The sequence below is a fragment of the Myotis myotis genome, unplaced genomic scaffold (genome assembly GCF_014108235.1).
Source record: "Myotis myotis isolate mMyoMyo1 unplaced genomic scaffold, mMyoMyo1.p scaffold_m19_p_4, whole genome shotgun sequence".
Lineage (NCBI taxonomy): Eukaryota > Metazoa > Chordata > Mammalia > Chiroptera > Vespertilionidae > Myotis > Myotis myotis.
Window position 1 is genome coordinate 60,182,019 of NW_023416346.1, and position 18,330 is coordinate 60,200,348.

The 18,330-nt window shown below is 38.3% G+C and overlaps 1 protein-coding gene across 4 annotated transcripts in view; it reads right to left on the bottom strand.

The window, feature by feature from the left end:
• Positions 1-3,000: 3,000 nt before the first annotated feature.
• Positions 3,001-18,330, bottom strand: part of CSTF2 (cleavage stimulation factor subunit 2) — a 28,221-nt gene continuing 12,891 nt past the window's right edge. For 2 of the 4 annotated variants that reach the window (XM_036305404.1, XM_036305402.1), the window contains 7 exons: positions 17,030-17,089; positions 16,250-16,391; positions 15,304-15,479; positions 14,718-15,010; positions 10,951-11,061; positions 10,103-10,228; positions 3,001-3,221 (listed from right to left, as the gene is read on the bottom strand). In XM_036305404.1, coding sequence (XP_036161297.1) covers positions 10,106-10,228; positions 10,951-11,061; positions 14,718-15,010; positions 15,304-15,479; positions 16,250-16,391; positions 17,030-17,089 — 905 coding nt within the window. In that variant the 3' untranslated portion in view covers positions 3,001-3,221; positions 10,103-10,105. The remainder of the gene's footprint in view (positions 3,222-10,102; positions 10,229-10,950; positions 11,062-14,717; positions 15,011-15,303; positions 15,480-16,249; positions 16,392-17,029; positions 17,090-18,330) is intronic. The other 2 variants (XM_036305405.1, XM_036305403.1) reach the window with 1 other exon arrangement.

Sequence of the window (18,330 nt, forward strand, 5' to 3'; positions counted from 1 at the left end):
CCTTGGACACAGACAATAGTGCTCTGAAGGCCTGAGGGTGGGGTGGGGGAGGGGGCAGAAACAGAATGGAAGAGGTCAATGGGGGAAGGGAACTTTTGTAATACTTTCAACAATAAAGATAATTTTTTAAAAGGAACCCAAGAATTTCAGAAGTCACAATAATTGCAAAGTCCATGGAGCCTTTCTTCAGAAAATAGCCATAAATCATTTTAGAATGCCATAATAATTGCAAAGTCCATGGAGCCTTTCTTCAGAAAATAGCCATAAATCATTTTAGAATGCCATGACTACAGCAAGGCCTGATAGCAGAGGTGGATGACAATTTAACCCCAGGTGATTTTGTTGATTGCAAGTGTTACTTTCGCCTGGACCTTGGGTCATATTCTCCCCTCCCTCCCATCATCAAAAAAGATTTCGAAGTAGGGTGCTTTTTTAAAATAAAATTTTATTTAAGAATTAATGACAAAACACAATAAGCATAAATAAAACATAAAAATACCAAGAACCCCATTTCTATATACAATATGAACAGTCTTACTGTTATTTTTAAACATGGTCTTATCCAGTGTGAACAGCCATTTATGCTATACTTATTTTTGCTTGTCAAAAAAAAGGATTTTCTTCTTTGCTTAATGAATGCATCTTTTATTACTTTATCTGGGGTCTCCATTTGGGAAAGAAAATATTGAAAGTATGCTAATCATAACTGAAATTGTATAACTGAGAGTCAGCTATAGTCATTAGCTTGCATTGTTCTGTTGGAAATAATTGCAAAAACTTGAATTTGATCTTAGGACAATTTAGTCAACAGGGCTCTTTATCACCATTTTTATTAAGGGGGTGTATTAATCTCTAGTTTTAATAAAAGATAATTTAGAATTTTGATAACATCTTTTTGCTCCGACATACTTATTCATTAGGGAATCATTCCCATAATGACATAAGCCAAATGCCTTTTTTCTCCTGTCAAAATGCTTTTTTATTTCTTCTATCCTCCTGGCTCCGGGATGTTAGTAGTCACAGTGAATCAGTAAAAGACAAGGGCCTTTAAAAGAGGGAAAAACCTCACATTTCATTGTGCCCAAAGTCAATTCATCAGATTTAAAAGACTGTTTCTACTGAATTAGCATTACAGCACCTATTTCTTTCTCTTTTTTTAAGTGACCAAAAATGAATAAATGATAGTTTCTAATTATCCAGAAACCTGTATAACTTGTAACTTGGAGTATTTTTCAGTCACTAGTCTGAACAAAATAAAGGTAAGTCCAGATCTTATGGTAGTGAATTATGTTTCATGTATTAATTGGACATTAGTAAAAAGTACTAACAGATGTTTCTGTAGGAATAGATTGGGGTACCCTTACTGTTGCCAACTTCCTGGATTTCAGCTGTCTAAATTTAATAAGGCTTTAGAAACATGCACAATGGAACCTTGACAATATGGTTCTTATTAGACAGCTGCTGACCAAATGATAATTTGGTTTTCAATGAGTTTGGTTTGGAACCTTAGTATTCCTTGAATATCTTATGAGTTCCTAATGAGAGGCTTTACTCTTGATCTCAATGTCTAAATTGTATTGACACTTCCAAGATATGACTGCTGCTAAAATCAACATACCAAGGTCTAACAGCGGTCACCAACCGGTGGCCTGCGGACCACTGGTGGTCCGTGAGGTCCGAAACGGTGGCGACTGCTGGTCTAGACTATTCATGTAAGTAGGCAGAAAAGGTAATGATAATAATAAGTCCTACATATAATCAACATCCAAGCCCAATTTCGGGCTGTGCATGACACCTAGAAATCTCCTAAGCTGTTTTGAGCAAGTTTTTCTTCTTAGGTTGTAATACGAAGTATCTTATTCAGCAAACTCTTATAGTAAATGTTTATATATCAGAGTAGAAAATCTCTCAATTTCAGTGTCTCATAAAGTTGATTATCTTTGCATTCTTTTGCTTGATATATAAGCAATATGCTATTACATTCTCTAAGCCTATTGCAGGCTTTAATTCACTTGACCATACTCCTAATCTGGGGGTAGGATTCTGAGAATATAAATAGGCTCGAGTAGTTCCAGTGGAACTTTACTAATTATTAAGGCACCTCATAACCTCTTGAGGTTGGCCTGATGGAGAGAAATCATGTTTCTCCTTAACGCTACTATGAGAAAAGGAACAGTAGGCTGAAAGAGCCATAAGTCAGAGCTAGGGCACTAATTATGTTCATATCTATCTGCAAGGAAGCAGGCAGGGGAGACAACCATATTTATCTGCTTGCACTCTACATTTGGTCCTCTTAAAATAAATAGGAATGTAAAAGTTTTAAGGTTTTCTGTTTTAATTTCCCAGAATAAATCTGGTTACAGGGTAGGCCTATAGGTTAGTGACTTAGGTAGGATGAAATACATTTTATGCATTTGATTGCTGTTCAGTTTTTATTTTATCTTGAACATGTGAAAAATCAGTGGATTTTGTAACTTTTAAGGTTGACTACCTAGACTGAAGGGTTTTGGGAGAAGGAAATGTCCAGTTTCGTGTTGTTGACACACTAGAACCAGTGGCTAATACATTTTTGTCTTACCTCTGAACTATGCATGTAAATAGACCTACTATTGACAAAAAATGCATTTTGATATTTGGATTTTTATAAACTAAATACATTACTCTGCTAGGCTCTCTGTTTTGTTGGCCTTTTTATCATTTTATAGCTCTAAGCACATGTTATTTTCTTCCTGTAGACTCAGAAGTTCTAGCAAGTTCTCAAAGGGCAAATCTTACTATTACCACAGGAAGCAGACTAAGAAGAAACTAAGTTTCTGAAAAATTTGTTTCTGAGAAATTCTCAAATATAATAAAGAAGAATAAATGGTTAACTTAATAAAAACAGAACTATGGCAATATAACATTGAAGTACAATATTGCAGTAAGGGTAGAAAATACATTAAGGTTTCACCCTTGGTATTCAGCTTTTTAAAGCAAAAAGTTCATGTGTATCAATTTGCATTATACTAAAACTGTGTTCAAAGTTTATTTCAAGTCACAGAAAATATATAAACTAAGACAACAGAATGATCTAGTTTTGTTCTGAGAGAGGTGATGGGAATCCTCCACCTGGCACCAATTTGAGTCATTCAAGGATTAGGATGTAGAAGTCATCTTTTTGCAACATTTCAACAAAGTTATGGAATTATTTTCCATATTTGTTGCCAGGTATTTTTGAAAACCTGTAAGGAAAAGTTGGGAGAAAGCCATTAGAATTGGAGACAAAGTTCTCTTCTCCAAACAGCAGGAAAAAAATTAAAAAGTTGGGGAGAGAGACTATGCACAAGAGTAAAACATCCGGGGCAGATTCCTAAGGTGTCTGCCTCCTGCCTCTCAAAAGTAATCATCCTTTACAGCAGGGCTTCTTAACCTCAGCACTATTGACATTAGGGGCCATATAAGTTTTTCTTATGGGAAGATGTCCTGCACATTACAGGATGTTTAGAAGCAACTCTGGTTTCTACCAGTGAATGCCAGTAGCATCGTCCTTCTAAAGCTGTGGCAACCAAAAATGTCTCCAGACATTTCAAAATGTCCTGTAGGTGGCAAAATTGCCTGTGGTTGAGAAACAGTGTTCTAATGGCAATGGTATATAAGTGTGTCAGTGATAGCAGGGATGGATCACAGGTAGTGAGGTACACAATGGAGGGAGAGCCAATACTTTGGCTACAGCATGCACAGATACCAGAAAATAAACATTAAAACCTTGCCTGTGTAAATTGCACAGAGAAAGATTAAAAATGGCCGCAGAGTAGGAGGATGCTGCACTGACATGCTTCTAGGAACAAGCTGGAATTACAACTGAAATATGGAAAGGCTTCCTGAATAATCAACAGAAAACTCACAGGAGAGAACCCTGATACCCAAGGACTGAAGGTGGAGACCACATAGAGACTGGTAGGAGGGGCAAAAGCGTGAAAGGGCTGGCCGGGCGCCCACAGACAGCAACTGAAGTCCCAGAGAGATATCTCAGCTATGTGCGGGGTGCCACTGAGAACTCTGGGATCTAATCCCGAAGCTGGGCTCCCCAGCAGAGAACACCAATCTGAGGAGGGTACCTACATAACATCTAGCTGTGAAAAGCAGTGGGGTGCTGTCTGCCAGGGAGTGGCAGCTCAAAGTTTGGGAACCCTCTTGAAGGGCCAATGCACAAAAATTCCCTGTGCAGCCACCCACCTTGTGCTCTGGCAGAGGGAGGGTGAAGTGGACTGGAGCTGTGAGAGCAGAACCCAGGACTGGGGATTCAGGGGATAGAGTTCAGAAGGCAGACACCCCAGGTTTCCTGGGTTGTCATTCCCTCACACAGTGAAGGACATCTTTCCCACATAGACATCTGCTTTGCCTGGGGGGAAGACAGTCGACACACCCTATTGGAAAACACCTTGCCCCGAGGCCACTTAAGAAATTAAAAATAACAATTAGGCCCTAACCAGTTTGGCTCAGTGGATAGAGATTCGGCCTGCGGACCCCAGGTTCGATTCCGGTCAAGGGCATGTATGTACCTTGGTTGCAGGGCACATCCCCAGTGGGGTGTGTGCAGGAGGCAGCTGATCGATGTTTCTCTCTCATCAATGTTTCTAACTGTCCCGCTCCCTTCCTCTCTGTAAAAAATCAATAAAATATATTAAAAAAAATAACAATTAGCCTCCAGGCAAAAACAACTGCCCCACCCTGTTGGAGAAAAAAAACAAAACTCACCACACCCGAGGATGATTGCCTGGGGCAATTTAATTGGAATCCTATTAGTCTGCAGACAGAGGCTTTGAATCTTTGCCTGATTCAATTAGTCAGAAATAGCCTTTAACACTGCCCTGCACTAGAGATTGTGAGGTGTACAGGATCTATACCTAAAACATAGTCACAAACCCAAACAGATAGCCAAAATGAGGAGACAAAGAACAACCTCCAAATGAAAGAACTAGAGAATTCTCCAGAAGAAGAGATAAATGAAGCAGAGATAAGAAATTTATTTGAAACAGAGTTCAGAGTAATGATGTTAAAAATGCTCAACAGTATGAAAAAAGATATAGTAACTATGAAAAAAGAACAGTCTGAGATAAAGAATGACATACCACAAATAAAGAACACATTGGAAGGAATACATAGCAGATTAGGGGAAGCTAAGGATCGAATCAGTGAATTAGAAGACAGAGTTGAAAATATCACTCAATTAGAGAACCAAAAAGAAAAACAATTAAAAAACAGGAGGACAGCTTAAGGGAGCTGTGGGACAATGTGAAACGTAACAATATTAGGATAGTAGGTGTGCTGGAAGAGGCAGAAAGAGAGAAAGGAATAGAGGTGTTTGAAGAAATAATGGTAGAAAACTTACCTAATCTGGTGAAGGAAAAAGTCACACCAGTTCAGGAGGCACAGAGAACCCCAAACAAGAAGAACTCAAACAGACCCACACACAGACACATCATAATTAAAATGCCAAAATTTAAAGACAAAGAGAGAATCTTAAAGGCAGCAAAAGAAAAGTGTTACCTACAAAGGAGTTTACATAAGGCTGACACCTGATTTCTCATCAGAAACTCTACAGGCCAGAAGGGAATAGCATGAAGTACTCAACGTAATAGAAAGCAAGGATCTGAGATCAAGATTACTATATCCAGCAAGGCTATCATTCAAAATAGACGGTCAAATAAAGAGCTTACTAGATAAGAAAAGGCTAAAGGAGTTCATCACCACCAAGCCAGCATTATAAGAAATGCTAAGGGAATTGCTGTAAGGGATTGCTGAGAAGAAGAAACAGGGAGAGAAACCTAGCCATACAGAATTAAAGTGGCTATAAATAAGTACCTCTCATTAATAACATTAAATGTAAATGGATTAAATGCTCTAATCAAAAGGTGTAGGGTAGCTGAATGGATACAAAAACATGACCCAACTATATACTGTCTAGAAGAGACCCACCTCAAAACAAAAGCAAAAAAAGCTGGAGTAGCAATACTCATATCCAACAAAATAGACTCTAAAAGCATCATGCTAAGCAAAATAAGCCAGTCAGAAAAAGATAAATATCATACAATCTCACTCATTTGTGGAATATAATGAACAACATAAACTGATGAACAAAAATAGAGCCAGAGGGGGGAAAAATATTCTAGAATATAATAGAAGTAATCCTGTTATTTGCAGGTTTATAATATTTCCTACAACTTTTGTGATATCATACTATGTTAGTACAGTTTTGGTAATATTATTATACTTAAAGTATCTTTATTCTTAAAATATTAATTTTTATTGCATGTAATGTTATATGTAAGATCATTTTCTTAAATAATTGGTTTGTTGCATGTAACATTATCATTTAAAATCATTTTTCTTGAGATATTAAGGTTAACTGCATGCAACATTATTATATTTAAAATCCTTCTTGAAATAAAAAAACTGAAAAAATAATAACAGGTGTGTGGGGGAGATGTGGAGAAATTGGAATCCTATGCACACTGCTGGTGGGATGTAAAGTGGTACACCGCTATGGAAACCCATCTGGAATTTTCTCAGAAGGTTAAGTGTAGAGTTCCTGTATGACTCAGAAATGCCTCTCCTAGGTATAAACCCAAGAGAAATGAACACATATGTTCACTTGTGCATGAATGTTCTTATACACAAATGTTCTTAGTAGCATTATTCATAATAGCCGAAAAGTAGAACTCAATGTCCATCAACTGATGAATGACTAATTAAAATGTAGCATATCCATACAGTGGAGTATCATCTGACAATAAAAATAAGTAAAGTACTGATATATGCCACAAGATGGATAAACCTTGAAACATTATACAAATAACAGGAGCCAGTCACAAAAACAACATAATGTATGATTCCATTTAATGAAATGTCCATAGTAGGCAAATCTGTAGTAACAGAAAATGGATTAGTGGTTGATTATAGCTGGGGGAAGAGATAAATCTGGGGACAGGAGGTGATAACTAAAGAGTATGGAGTTTCTTTTTGGGGTGATGAAAAGTCTTAAAATTGATTGTGGTAATGATTGCAATTCTATGACTACATTGAATAAAAAGCTTTAAATAGGTAATTTGTATAGTATGTGAATTATATTTCAGTAAAGTTGTTATTCAAAAAATATATATAACCTGGATTGGGGTATCAGGGGAGCATGAGTAAAGGAAAAGAGGAAACATGATTGATTGGCTAAGACTTGATCATGTTGAAGCTGGTACCTGGGAGTTTATTATTCTAGTCTCCCTACTTTTGTATATGTTTAAATTTTATATATTTAAAATAAATTTAAATAAAGAAATAAGACAAAAAAATAAATTGCATAGAACTACATGCACAGAAATCAATATAGCTTTTAAAAAAATGGTTAAATTGAGTAAGGTCTATCTATAGTCTAGTTAGCAGTAATGTGCCAATGTTGACTTCTTGGTTTTGTACTGCAGACCAAAAAGCTGGAAGGGTACATAAGGTACTATTTTTCTAACTTCCTGTGAATTTACAATTACTTAAAAATAAAAGGTAAAACAAAAAAAAACCTTGTCCTGTGGTTTATGTGCAAGGCTTTGAATTGAGATATCTCACAAGTATAATGAACGAATTTTCAGAAACATATCTACCTCCATTACCCCAAAATAATAATTTCCTCACATTATAGGAAATGCCTCCTCTAGCATAAATAAATTAGGAAAAGTAAAAGAGAGGAAGTTCTTTTTATCTGTTCCTCTGAATACAATAGGTACTCTATACTTTTACTGAAAAAAAAAATAGAATGTATTGGGTATGTGAACTACAAAATTAAAGTACTACCCTGGCCAGTGTGCACTCAGTGGTTAGAGTGTCGTCTCTTGAACCAAAGGGTCACTGGTTCCATTCCCAGTTAAGGGCATGTACCTGAGTTGAAGGTTTGACCCCCAGGCCCAAATGGGGTGTGTGCAGGAGGCAATCAATTGATGTGTCTCTCACACATCGATTTTTTTTCCTCTCTCTCCCTTCTACTGTAATAATCAATGGAAAACTAGTCTTGGGTGAGGATTAACAAAAAAAAAAATAAGTAAAATAAAAATTAAAAAAAAAGAAAGTACTGGTCATACCAAAAGTCTAGCTAGCCATTCATCTATGACAGATATGATGTTTATTTCCAGTCCAGATGTTTTAATGACATTACAAGTATGGATTAAAATACAATGTATTTAGCAAAGACTGCTAATTAGTGTAAATGAGTTCACTATTATATGATGATACATGGGTGAAAATTATAATATGAAGGGGGTAAAAAGTAGAAATTCAAACTGTGATATCCCAGCTAGTATTGGGACAATGTGAATTTTAAACTGTTTTTAGAAAACAGAATTAGTTATGAAATAGAAGTTGTTGGGGAAATATTTTTTAAAGGAAACACCAATACATGTAATCAAGTTAGGTCCCATGGTTATGATCTCTTTTACCTGACTGATGAGAAAGAAAAATAAGGGCAGCAATGTACAGCCATCTCTCAAATGTATAGGGACTGATGATGATGGTGGAAATTCACTACCTTAATTATGTGCTGTAATAGTTCAATCTCTAAATATTTAATATAAAATAAATACTGGAAACTAAAACATTTATACATTTTACTGAAATGCTTTGTATTTTTCCCATTTTGATGGGACAGTTTGGAATAAAATAACACAACTGATTCTGGAAGGATATATACCAAACTATATTTAAAGGTTATGTCTGCTCAAAAGTCACTAATTATCTGAGAGATGCGAATCAAAACGACAATGAGGTACCATCTCACACCTGTCAGAATGGTTATCATCAACAAATCAACAAACGACAACTGCTGGCAAGGATGCGGAGAAAAAGGAACCCTCATGCACTGCTGGTGGGAATGCAGACTGATGCAGCCATTGTGGAAAACAGTATGGAGTTTCCTCAAAAAACTAAAAATGGAACTCCCATTTGACCCAGTGATCCCATTTCTAGGAATATATCCCAAAAAACTAGAAACACCAATCAGAAAGGATATATGCACCCCTATGTTCATAGCAGCACAATTTATCATAGCTAAGATTTGGAAACAGTCTAAGTGTCCATCAGCAGATGAGTGGATTAAAAAACCATGGTACAGCTACACAATGGAATACTACGCTGCGGTAAAAAAAGAAGGAATTCTTGCCCTAACCGGTTTGGCTCAGTGGAGAGAGCATCAGCCTGCGGTCTCAAGGGTCCCAGGTTCGACTTTGGTCAAGGGCAGGTACCTTGGTTGTGGGCACATCCCCAGTAGGGAGTGTGCAGGAGGCAGCTGATCGATGTTTCTCTCTCATTGAAGTTTCTAACTCTCTATCCCTCTCCCTTTCTCTCTGTAAAAAATCAATAAAATATATTTTTTTAAAAAAGAAGGAATTCTTACCATTTGCAACAGCATGGATGACACTGGAGAGCATTATGCTAAGTGAAATAAGTCAGTCAGAGAAAGATAAATATCACATGATCTCACTCATTTACGGAATATACTGAACAACATAAACTGATGAACAAAAACAGATCCAGAGACAGAGAAGCATCGATCAGACCGTCAGACCTCAGAGGGAAGGTAGGGGAGGGCGGGGTTAAGGGGGAGAGATCAACCAAAGGACTTGTATGCATACATATAAGCCTAACCAATGGACAAAGACAACAGGGGTGAGGGCATGAGTGGGAGGGGCAAAGGGGGGATAAGGACACATATGTAATACCTTAATAAAGAAATTAAGAAGAAATAAAGGTTATGTCTGGAAATCGAAATTAAGGAAGCAGAGCTTTTTATCCTGAATTTTTTATGTTTCTCTATTTGATTAATTTGGCTAAATTCATTGCATGTTACTTTTGCCATTAGGAAAGAAAGGTTAAAAAAGATTACACCAAATTCAATAGCTGAACAAATGCTCTGTAGCCTTCTGTTGTCCTGATAGGAGCTGACCTACTGAAGGGTGGAGAGAATCTTGCCAAGAGGAGCAGACTGCAGAGAATCTTGATATCAGGAGAGTCTTGTTGCTTAGGGTTGCAGTATATATCCCAAATGCACAAAATTTTTGCCGGACTCAGGCCAGGTAAGTCTGCTCACCTTTCAAGGTGCTCCAGTGGACTTCTGTATTTGTTCCTTTAAGATCAGGATACTCTGCCTCTGTTCGGGAGGCAGCATGGCGATCTGGTCTGCAGTCAGTTGAAGAACCTGCATGATCAAAGCAGCCTGTGAAGACAAAAAGAAAGGTAGTGAGTTTTAATGATGGCAGTTTAAAAAACCCCACAAAACACCACACCCGCTTTGGCCAAAAAGAAAGGATATTTCACACACAGAAAACAGCCCTCCACAAATCAACCCAAACCAAATAAACAAACAAAAACAACAATAGCAGCTGGTGAGAAAAAGCATAATGAAAAGCACAAGCACAACAATATCTAAGATTAGAAGACTCAAAACAGACATCTTTGGAACCCAAAGTTCTTGCAGACTAGAGTGGTATCTGTGAGCCCTGGGAAGTTTTCAGTTTTTCATCATTTTGAACGTCTCTCCTTTTCTCAAGTTTCAGCCCGTCCAGCAGACATGAGTTCCCCACAATGGTCAAATATAGAAACAGAAATATAGTTGTAGGGGATCTGCTACTGTTTTTCAGGGAGAAGGTAGAAAGGGGGAGAAGAAAGAGATCTGGATTTCCAGGTCTATCTGGCCTGCACACAAAAACTGCTATTGGCAGATGAGTCTGAAATGTAAGATAAGCTTCCATTTAAATACATCCATTTAAGGATTTTAGGACTGACTCATAAATTTTCAGGTTAATAAGATCATAAAGAGTTCTAAGAGTAAACACCACTTCCAAAGGGACTCTGAAAATCCAGGACTCGCACATGTTAACTAAAAACAGGAGTCAAAAGAATTTGTGCACACGGAGGCAATCGGGCAGGATTGTTTACCTTCTCATGGTCCTGTGGAGTGACTTGGTTCTGGCCAGGACTAAAGCCACCAGGCTGGCCTCCACCCTGCATATTGGCTCCTTGCATGCCTGCCCCCTGCATGACTGGGACCTACGTGCACAAAGAGAGATGAGGAAAGAGATTTTTGCAATGTCTCATATAGGCAGACAGAATCCAGTAACAGCAATGTTTAAAAATATGATCTGAGTATGGATATGAGTAAGAAAAGCAAATTAATGATTCTGAAGATCATTTCTTACTGTTAGCAACCGCAGAAGGCAGGGTTTAGGCAGAGATCAATTAACATGTTAGATACATTTGCTTACAACAGCTCCAGCATCAACAAATACCACATAGCACAACTGGATACCATCAAATCAAGCAAAATTCAGCCACATAAGCACAGAGAAAACAGAGCATCCTGGAAAGTAGTGTTCAGTGGAAACAGAAATGAAAGCTGACAGATTTTAGAGATAATGGATGCTGGTCCACTGGGGAAGCTACATTCACAGGGATACCGCCTACCTCTAGTTCAATCAAACATAGGTTGTTCATCCCAAAGGGCCCTATCCCACAAGTAAGGCAGAGACGATCCTAATGGCAGAGGCAGAAAGGAGATGGAAAGGCCTCTGGGGAGAAGACTGCTATTAGCCCAACATTTGTTTTTTTGTAACTTTCCAGAGAGAATATGCAGCAGATGCTAAATGCATACCAAGAAATATATATGACTGACCCAAATTAAAAGAACAAAGTGCAATTATAACATACTTATTGATATTTAAGATCTTTGGTGAGTTCAATCTTTGAAAACTATCAGAACCCAGGAATAGGCCTCAGAGCACCTAGAATAACTTAAATAATCCCTATGCTGAAGTTATGTTTACATTCAGGTATTCACCTAGAGTTTAGGTACTCTTATTAAACATAATTGTTAGCAAACTTGTTACTTGCTTCCCCAGCAGATTAGAAGCAGCAAAGCATAGAAGAAATGAGGATAGACTGTTAGGAGCAGATACCACAACAGCAATATGAGGAGCCAGGTGACAGCCTGAGAGTGAAGGAAACTAGAAACCAAACAGGAAATAACTCTGCTTTCTATTACAGCATGTTCAATAATGGATACATTTAATGGTGACCTTGAGTAGTCAAAATGATTAAAATAAGTTTTTGTATTTTGTTTAAGAAAGGAAGGAAACAAAATACACAAAGTTACTTTTCATTTGACTAGTTAAAAATTTGGTAGAATAGTTCTATTATCTACAACATTCATTTACATACATTAACTCACTAGACACTAGAGAGATGAAGCATTAGTACGACTTTATACAGCTTGCTAAAATATTATCAATTCCTGGTCTTTATTGATACTGAATCCGCAGATGAGTCTGAACTTTCATAATCTGTTATAGACCTGAAACATCTTCAAGAACAACCTTTCTGAAGCTTCAGTCAATACTAATTTGAAGTATTGTAATGTGATCTAATCATTCACTAATTGCCATGTAAAGTTTCCAGGAGCACCTATTCCAGGCAGGCAATAATATGGGTGACTACACATCTAGGTTTGCCCAAGACAGTCCCAGTTTATGCTTCTGTCAGAGTAAATACTGACAGCACTCTCACTCTCAAATGTGTCCCTGTTTGATGCGAAGTTATATAATTCCTCTAGCAATAATAATCCTTTTACTGATGACTTTCCAATTTATGTGTTATGGAGGTAATTTTAAAATCTGATTTAAAATGCTCAATTAAGGATATATACTGTTAAGTAAAAAACAAGGCACAGAACAGCAAAAGGAAAAAATATATATGTATATTCATATTTGAAAAAATAAGAATATATATTATTTGCTAGAATGATACATTAAAAATCTAATAAAAGCAATTATCTATAGAAGATGGGGGTTACAGGGGAGACAGGTACAGGGGAAGAAGTGAGGTTCTTATTGTATATCTATTATATATGAGTGAATGTATTTTAGATATTTAATTATACGTGTACACATGGATTCAAACCATTTTTAAAAAGGTTAGAACATAAAATTTTTATTTTCACTACCTCAGATCTAATTAGCTTTATAGAATCTACTAATGGAAACTATATAAGCCTAATATTACAGAATAATGATTTCAACCACTAGCAGAGATAAAGAAGCAAGACATCATCTAGAAACAGTCTTCCAACCACTATTTTCAGTGTCTTTCTCCACAGAATTATCAACAGAATTATCTAAACACATCATGTAGTTATTTGCTGTCTGTCTCCCCAACTAGAATGGAAGTCCATAAGAACAGGGACTTCTTTTTTCACAACACTATATCCTTATTACCTATAGTTCTCTTTGGTATAGAGTAGGTGCTCAATAAATATTTGTTGGATGACTGAATGAACACATAAAACCATTTTTATTATGAGGCTACTGACCATAGAGGGCACAATAAACATCGAGGTCCATGAACACATTTTTAAAAAATACAACTTGAGAAATGACAGGTTACAGTTTTCTTCTACACATACCAGAAACAACACTCTCATATTTCATGTTAAAGAGGGGGGTAGACACACATATACACATACACAACATGCAGGTAACAGGACAGAGTGGTACAGTGGAAAAAATAGGGGATCCTATTCTTTGCTCTGCCACTTTTTAGCTGTGTGAATTTAGGTAAGTCACCTGAATTCTTGGGTTTCAGTTTCCAAACCTACAAAATGAGAGAACTGGATGACTGACATGTTCCATTTCAGTTCTGACATTCTCTCTCTCTCTCTGTTTCTCTCTCTCATACACACACTCACAGAGGAGGGGAGGAAGGCACAGAAGCATATGAAAGGGAAAAGAGAGACAGAACTACGTAGAGAAAGGAGGCAGACACATATAGGAAAAAGAATGGGGTAGGGGCTAGAGTGAGATGAAGGTTCTAGCATATAAAAACTCAGGGAAGAAAAACACCATCACACAACCAACTGGGGTGAAGAGGAAGGAGATGACAACACACAGACAATCAAAGACAAACATATGCTCTCATAGCTGGAGACAAAAAAGAAAGCAGAGGTAAAAAATTCAGTTCCACAGGTTTTAAGGTGAGCATTAGTAAACTGCTTTTCATACTCACTGTTCACTTAGGCTATGCAATGAAAGAAAATTAAAACAGGTTTCTGCAAACCGAAGATTATCTAAATGGCCACTAAGAACTCTTCATATACTCTAGTGCAGTGGCTCTTAAGGGTTGCGCATTAGAATCGTTTAGGAGTTTTTCAAATGACCCATGTCTAGATTCTATGGATATGATCTTTTAAAAATAATTTTTTAATTTAAAGATTTTTAGAAAGGGAGAGAGGGAGAGAGAGAGGAGAGAAAGAGGGAGAGAGAGGGGGATTTGTTGTTCCACTTATTATGCATTCATTGGTTGATTCTTGTATGTGCCCTGACCGGAGAGTAAACCCTCAACCTTGGCATATTGGGACAATGTTCTAATCAACTGAGTTACCCGGCCAGGTCCCAGATATACTCTTTATCTGCTCTGAATGGAAAAGCTCCTGAAATTGTGAGACAAGGTTGCTCTCTTGGACTATAATCCTGTTAATCAGAAATCACTATCCTAAGGGACAGAGAAACTACAGGAAGGGAGATTCTAATCTTCCCTTTCTAACAAGCTGTGAAATAGCCCAAATCAAATAAAGCAGTAGTAATCAGGCTCAATAATCAGTTCCAGAATAGATCAAGATTTCACATAGAAGCCAGAAGTGAATGTGTCATACATACCTGTCTGGATCCCTGGGGGCCAACTGCCCCCATGTTAATTGGATTGGGACCCTGGATTCCACTAGGTATAGGGCCTCTAGGGCCAGGGACTGGGCCCCTTGGATCCATGCTTCTGACCTCCATCCCTCTGACTTCCATTGCACGGGCCTCCATTGCACGGGCCTCCATCGCACGGGCCTCCATTGCACGTGCCTCCATCGCACGGGCCTCCAATCCTCTGGCATCTAATCCTCTTGCCTCCATGGCTCGTGCCTCCATCCCTCGTGTGTCCATGCCTCGGGGATCTCTTCCACCTATAAAGTAAGGTCCAAGAAAACCACTGTGTAGCTATTCACCTTTACTGCAAGAAGAATCAACAACCTAAGAAAGACAGAAATCAATTCCTCTAGCCACATTCCCCCCCCCCCGCCCCAATTACAGGAGACTGCTTTCTCCTCCCCAATTTCTCAGATTTGCAGATAAAACTTAAAAATGCCTGCTAACCCTATTACCCCAGCATTCTTTATCCCAGATTAGAGCCCAAGATAGCTGGCTTTATCATCAACCCACAACTACCAGTCAATGTTGTGATGTGGTCTGCCCTTACCTCTGCCATCCAAAGGTGGACCCCTCTGATCTAGCATGGGTCCTCTTGGCTCTGCCATTAGAGGTCTGGGCTCGGCTAATGGCCCTCCCCTCATCTCATGTGGGGGCGGGCCACGACTGTCATGGCCAGGGACATGGTGCATGGGTGGACCCTGATGAGGTGGTCCCAGGTAACCTCTACAGATGGAAAAAATTATTTTATTTTAAAACAGAACCTAAAAATAAGACAAAAGTATCAACCAGAGATCAGTAAATAAAAATCAGACAAAGAACTTATGTAAACACCAGTCTATGAATGCTAAGAGAATAACACCAAACAGATTGAAAAAAAAGCTATAGAGATATATATCAACATATTCTAGAATTTCATATTTGGTCAGGGTACTCATAATTAAAGAGGACTTAAAGTGGATATCCATTATGTATAATGAGTATGCAGTATAGTGCTTAAGAACACTGTTAACATATGGGTTCAAATCTAGGCTCCATCACTTATTAGCTGTGTGATCTTGGGCCCATTTACTTAACTTCTCTATGCCTTGGCTTCTTCATCTGTAAAATGGGACTGATATTATATCAACCTCACAGGTTCATGTGGATTTAATGAGATGATCCAAATTCAGTACTCAAAGTAGAGTCAGAGGCATAATTCTCATTAATATAAATTGTTTTAGTATGATTATTACTGCCATTATTAATATTACTACTAATAATAAGCAATATAAGTTTTTCCGGCCTGGGTATGTATGCTAGAATTTGTAACTTCTGAAGATGCAAGCTGTCATGGTTAGTTCAAAATGACATACTCAAGTACACAGTTCTGTCCAAGGAGAAGTGCTTAGTCTTGAATAGCAGCCAAGAGGCATAACTGGTATGGAAAGACTTTGTTCTCAAAGCAAGGGAAAATTCTGATTCCTCTAAGCTTTTCCTTCCGTGTCATTGCTTACCTAGGCTCTACCTCTCCAGTTACAGAAAGTAAAGTGCCCCCACGTGGGTCATTTGGAGCATCTCCTAACAGACCTCGAGGAGTTGGGACGTTGGCAGGCAAGGGCCCACGCTGCATAGCTGCTCTGGGGTCTTGCATCGGCACTGACAGGGAAACAAATGGGGAGTTACTGCTGTGAAGGACACAAGGAAACAAGAAATGACTCTATACACCACTGACAACATAATTTAGACACCTTAGAGTGGGTGAAACCTCACCACAGAAGACTCCTCTTGCAGTTCAAGAACAGAAGCAGGGTGTAAGCAGAATCTGTGCCATGTCAGAGGTATGGATGGAATTATATAAAGAGCAAACTGGGGAGCAACCTGCCAAGGACTAGCACTGCAACCTGAAGAAACTTATGGTTTCCCTCATAATCAACCCTAGTTCAAGGACCAGAGTCACAAAAAAGAGGTAGGGTCTCGGAATATGTGAACACTGCCGTGGCTCTGCAAGAACCTGCTGTCTCCTTACAGACTGCTATTCCATCCAAGCCTCCTGACACCAGTAGGGAGGGAGTACAGCCTCGGACAGATGCCCATATCATCCATGTTCTCTGCCCTGTGTGAAGAGGTCAATCTTAGGCTTGTGGCTCCAACAGGAAAAAATTTAAAAACAAAAACCCAAAACACTACCCTTTTGGGTTCTGAATGTGAGGATGACTGACAAGCAGCCCTTGTCCTCTCTCAATGTCCCACCCTGAACACACAAGCCAAAGGAAACCCACAGATACAATGGGTACCTTGAACTCGCTCAATTGATGCAGGCCCGGCGGGTCCCACAGGCGAGTGCTGTAGGGTTCCTAGGTAAGCAGTAAGTTGAAAAGGAGAAAGAGCAGACACTTAAAATAGCTTGAACATGCATGCAGAGACATACACATACAGACACTGGAGATTTATATGTGTGAGTTAAAAAGTCAAGAGTTCATTAGTTTGCCTAGGCTATAAAATCTTCCTAAACTATGTTAGCATCTTTGGTTCTGCTTTCATCAGACTGCTTCCAAAGCGGAAGCCTGTGGGACACTGATTTTACTGGGGCAGGAATAACCAGCCACTTTCCATTTTCACCTCTGCTACTATGATTCCCCCTAAATCTCCTTAGAAAAGAAAATATAAAAAGGATGGTTTTGAATTTCTATTTAGGTAAAGAGTATAAACATATTTCATATGTAAAAATAAAATAACTTATACTGAATGTGAAGGCAAGATTTATTCTGGAGAGGCCCATAACCGAAGTACCAAATGGGGAAATACAGTAAATGATCTTTAGACAAGGAAAGAAAGCATCATTCCTCAAGAAATACTCTGTCACTGCAAGTCTTTCATTATAAACAAACACCATGACAACAGCAAACAAAGACTAATGAGATGACAAAAGCACTAACACTAAACAAAGGTGGCAGAAGGCAAGAGGAAGTATCTTCTTAAACATCTCACGGTCTCCTTTCGCCATTATAAATGTGCCAAAGAAACAGGAAAAGACAAACTAGGTATAAATGGAAAGATTCTTGCTTCCTCTGCTGGATACTGAAGGAAAACCATGAAGGGAAACTCATCTCACTTTGTCTCTTCATGAAGACAGCCTTGAGATGCCTTCAAAACTCGAGCCATTTCCCTGTTAACTTTTGACCAGAAAAATGAAGATAACTATAGCAGAAAGGAAGATGTCTTGTGGAAGTATATATTAAAAAGCTATAGCTTGAATTATGGCTCGGCGGAGGTAAAAGTATGACTGAAACCCCAATTCCTTCACACTACTGCAAAAATACTTAAGGTTTATACATAATCTACTGATTAGCTGAGGGGGGTGGGGCACAATTGCACAAAAGCATGGAATACTCAGATGAAGTATTTAGCCAAGAGCTTGTCCTACTATCAACCATCTGACAAGTTTATTAGTTGTCACTTCAGTAACCAACCCCAGCGTATATAGACAAGGAGTAAGTATATAATCCTATTTCTTAATATTTTGCTTAAAAATAGGTTTTGCTTACAGGCCATATGCTAAGAATAACTTAAGCTTCTCTATGCTTGTCCAAAGAAA